General features: G+C 32.7%; 1 protein-coding gene across 1 annotated transcript in view; it reads right to left on the reverse strand.

Moving 5' to 3' along the window:
- Positions 1-140: 140 nt before the first annotated feature.
- LOC108736652 (choline transporter-like protein 1) overlaps positions 141-3,819 on the reverse strand; it is a 24,152-nt gene continuing 20,473 nt past the window's right edge. Inside the window, exons 10-14 of the mRNA XM_025974156.1 lie at positions 3,178-3,410; positions 2,628-2,884; positions 1,815-1,981; positions 1,671-1,763; positions 141-666 (exon numbers count right to left, since the gene is read on the reverse strand). Coding sequence (XP_025829941.1) covers positions 472-666; positions 1,671-1,763; positions 1,815-1,981; positions 2,628-2,884; positions 3,178-3,410 — 945 coding nt within the window. The 3' untranslated portion in view covers positions 141-471. The remainder of the gene's footprint in view (positions 667-1,670; positions 1,764-1,814; positions 1,982-2,627; positions 2,885-3,177; positions 3,411-3,819) is intronic.

Raw genomic sequence — 3,819 nt, forward strand, 5'->3', positions numbered from 1 at the left:
ACTTGCATTAGATTACCATCTTATTTTTCAGAAATTAACAATTACTTTCTTGTGAATATTTTAAATTTTACGAAATAAATAAGTCTTCTGCAATTTTTATAATATTTTATTCGATTTGTCATCGATTAATTCCTAACATAATTTCACAAACTTTAACACATACATATCTACATATAATAATTTTTTATTAATTATTTTTGAATGTTACGTGTAAATTTTCAAACTTTTAAGCATATTGGTAAGATATCACATATTAAAAAAGGTTTTACATTATAATATGCATATACGTAGATAGGTATGAAGTAAAACATACAAAAACACACTTGATTGAATTAGAATTCGTATTACATAAGCCACACAGTAGCAATATTTACAAAAATCTATCAGTCTCATAACATCTTGTGTGTGTAATTAGTATTTGATTAATAATTAACGAGTAGGAATAAAAATTTAATAACATCGAAAATTAATTTACGTATTTGACGTGGTAACTAATTTTGGACTTTGTGAATGAGCGGCTTCCCTTTCGGAAGATAAAGCTCTCAAAGCTTTTTTGGAATTTTCAACAAAATGCATCAGATCACGCGACATGTAATAGGGACGAGACAGTCCGTCATTTTGTTCGCAATCTTCGCAAAAGCAAATGAAAATGGTGTCTATAGCCATCTAAAATTATTAAACAAATATACGCTATAGTTTGTGAGTTAAGAAGCTAATCTCGTCTGTATTCGTATCCAAATAAAAAGAAAACGAAGTTAATTTCGCCAATTACAGACTAAATTTTATTTGTAATACTCTTTATTTTTGTGACATTACAATGACGACGTTTCGATCATTGTTTTTGATCATCTTCAGGTCATCAGTAAAAAATGGAAACGTAGTTACATAGTCAATGTTTTTCACATAAATAAATATAGTCAACAATCAAACAAACAAACACTGTGAACAAAAACGTGAGACATAACGAAGACAAGTTAGTCAGTTGAAACGTAGATTGAGACTCAACCCATTTTTTACTGATGACCTGAAAATGATCAAAGACAATGATCGCAACGTCGTCACTGTAATGTCACAGAAATAAAGAGTATTACAAATAAAATTTGGTCTGCAATTGGTGAAATTAACTTCGTTTTCATTTTATAAGCTATAGTCATTACTGTGACGTAAAAAAGCCAGTCAAATACTGAAAGCGCAGCCAACGAATTTAGTCGCGTTTTAGCGATAATACTGGGGAGGTAATTTTTTAATTTATGGAGTACCGAAAATTGTCCCAACGATGTCTTGTTCGTTACTTTTTTACTTAATTGAAGGGCTGTGCCCGGAGCCACATCCACAATCTTTGGGAATCCCCGAAAATGTAGACACTCATATTAGCCGGTTGAACAGGTAAAACAGTTTTGTACAACTGAGCCAACGTGGGCTCTAAACGAAACAACCAATTTTACTCAGTTCGACTACAGAGGGTAGTAGTAAACAGTTTTAAAAAAGAGAATTTTTAGGGTTTTTAAAAAGATCTTTCTTTTCCTATCAGGGAGGGAATGCTGCGCTTTCGTCCTTAAAATCAGGGAAAGACATCGAACTTTTTGTTCAAAACTTACCTACCTTCGTTTTAATCATAAACCTTTGTTTAATGTAGGTATTAAATATATTTAAAATTTAATTTCACTTACCTCATAAACTGTTAAAAAGCAGTGGGATACGAAGAACGCAAAAACACCACAAACAGTCAAAATAGCCCAAATATGTTGTACTCCTTCTTTGTTCTAAAACGAAAATTGTAAAAGGTAGACAAGAACAAAAAAATTAAAAATTACCTGAAGAAACTGAATTCCCAACACAACGGTGGCCATAACAACAATAACTTTTCCTAAAAATAATACAAAATCTCCAACAGCATTGATAGCTGCGACTCTAAGAGCATTAGATGTTAATATTTTGAAAGCTACTTGTCCTGCTTTACAAAACGGATAACCGCGAATTGCTAAAAGTAAAAAAACATATTTTAAACAAAAAACAATGTTCAGGACGATTCATAAGTGTTCGAAGTGAAATTCGAAGATATGTTTTTCTCCATGATAATCATCGTGTACATAACAAATATTGAAATAGTGGGAAAGCGACAGAAAATAAAAAAGGATTCGTAGATTTAGGAAAAGCTTTTGGCAATGTTAAATGGGTAAAGAGGCTAAAATACTTAAGAATGTAGAAATGGTCAAAAACGTATCGAAACTATCAGACGTGGTTAGAGATTTCGATCTTATTTAATATCATCAGCCCAGTTGTTTAGTAAGACCTTGTCGACGCTTAAAACACTTAAGTAGTAGCATATATACACTAGATGGCGTTACACTGTCTGTACTTGGATATTATACTTTTAAAATCCATTTTTATCTTAACAGAGTTAGGAGATGCATTAGAGAAAGAAGATAATAAGGAGATAGGTAGGCTAAGATATCCCATAAAGAGAGATAAGATGACAGGGTTCCGTTTGAAGCATGAAAGGGTACTTAGGGATATATTAGTAGCAGAAATAAGAGTATAATGGGGCAGAGAAAGACTTGCATTAGATTACCATCTATCTCAGGATAGGAAGGAATGGGAATGCGTGTCCAACCAATCCTACTTACCAATTTCGATGTATGCATTTCGGCTAATATACTTGATTATCTTTTCGAATATGTAGAGGCAACATTGGCAACATTTTAATACGCAATTGGCACAAGAGTTATTGTATTTCTTAACGAAACGTTGAACTAGCGACAAAATAATTCTAAGCAATTGGACTAGAGCAATAACGAACGATCCAAAACACACGGAACCTATATGATATCTTGTAAGGTTATAGAAGCTGTAGAACACTGGTGATCCAAGCCTCTTTTTGTTCCTTAAAGAATTTTTTTACTTGTAGATAAAGATGCAATAAGTTTAGGTAATGAATGAAGCGAAAAAAAACAATGCAAAGAAAAAATGTGAAGGAGGTAGGCTCATAAGGACTGTTTTTGGTCCATCATAAGAAAATCAATTTAGAGAAAATGCTTTTCAGATTTTTCGGTGCTTTACTTATTATATATGAAAAGAATCATAAAATGACCATTATAGACCGTCTCCTTTTACATAAAAATGACTCAATTATGAGTACAGACAATATTTTTATTGGGTGGAGAGGAATCAACTTACCTGGTAAAGTACCATGCTGCAACAGCACCCGCAATTACCATTTGTTGGCACCCGATAATAAATTGTATGGTCCATAAAAACGCAAAGATATTTATCCATCTGGCAATTAACATTGCAACATCCTTTTCGTAATTGTAATAAGATTCGCGAATAAAAGTCAAATGACCAGCACTTTCTATTAACAATACACAATAAACAAACGCTGCTATAGCACCAGATATTACAATAAACGTCTAAAATGTTATTAAATTAGTCTTTGGTGTTTTATTTTATTATCTAAAGATAAAGCAGGACAAGAGCATAAAAGATTACCATCTACTGATTCTTATATTATGATGTGGTTTTATTCGATTTGTCGTTTATTAATACGTGTCAAAGATCATCCACCACACGAGACTAATTCTTTCTATTCCTCGGGAACAGAAAACTTTTTCTAGATAAAAGGTGCCCTATGTCCTTCTATGCACCTCTAACAATGCGTGTACGAAATTTTATTATAGATTTACCCGCGGCTTCGATTGCATTGCTTTGATATCCAAAATCATCATCATCATAAGGTCGTCAGTCCTAAGACTGGTTGGACACGTACCTCCACTCTTTCCTATCCTGAGCTAAACTTCGCTTTTCCCTAAAACTAGAACA

Source organism: Agrilus planipennis, unplaced genomic scaffold, assembly GCF_000699045.2.
Source record: "Agrilus planipennis isolate EAB-ADULT unplaced genomic scaffold, Apla_2.0 scaffold148, whole genome shotgun sequence".
Classification (NCBI taxonomy): Eukaryota; Metazoa; Arthropoda; class Insecta; order Coleoptera; family Buprestidae; genus Agrilus; species Agrilus planipennis.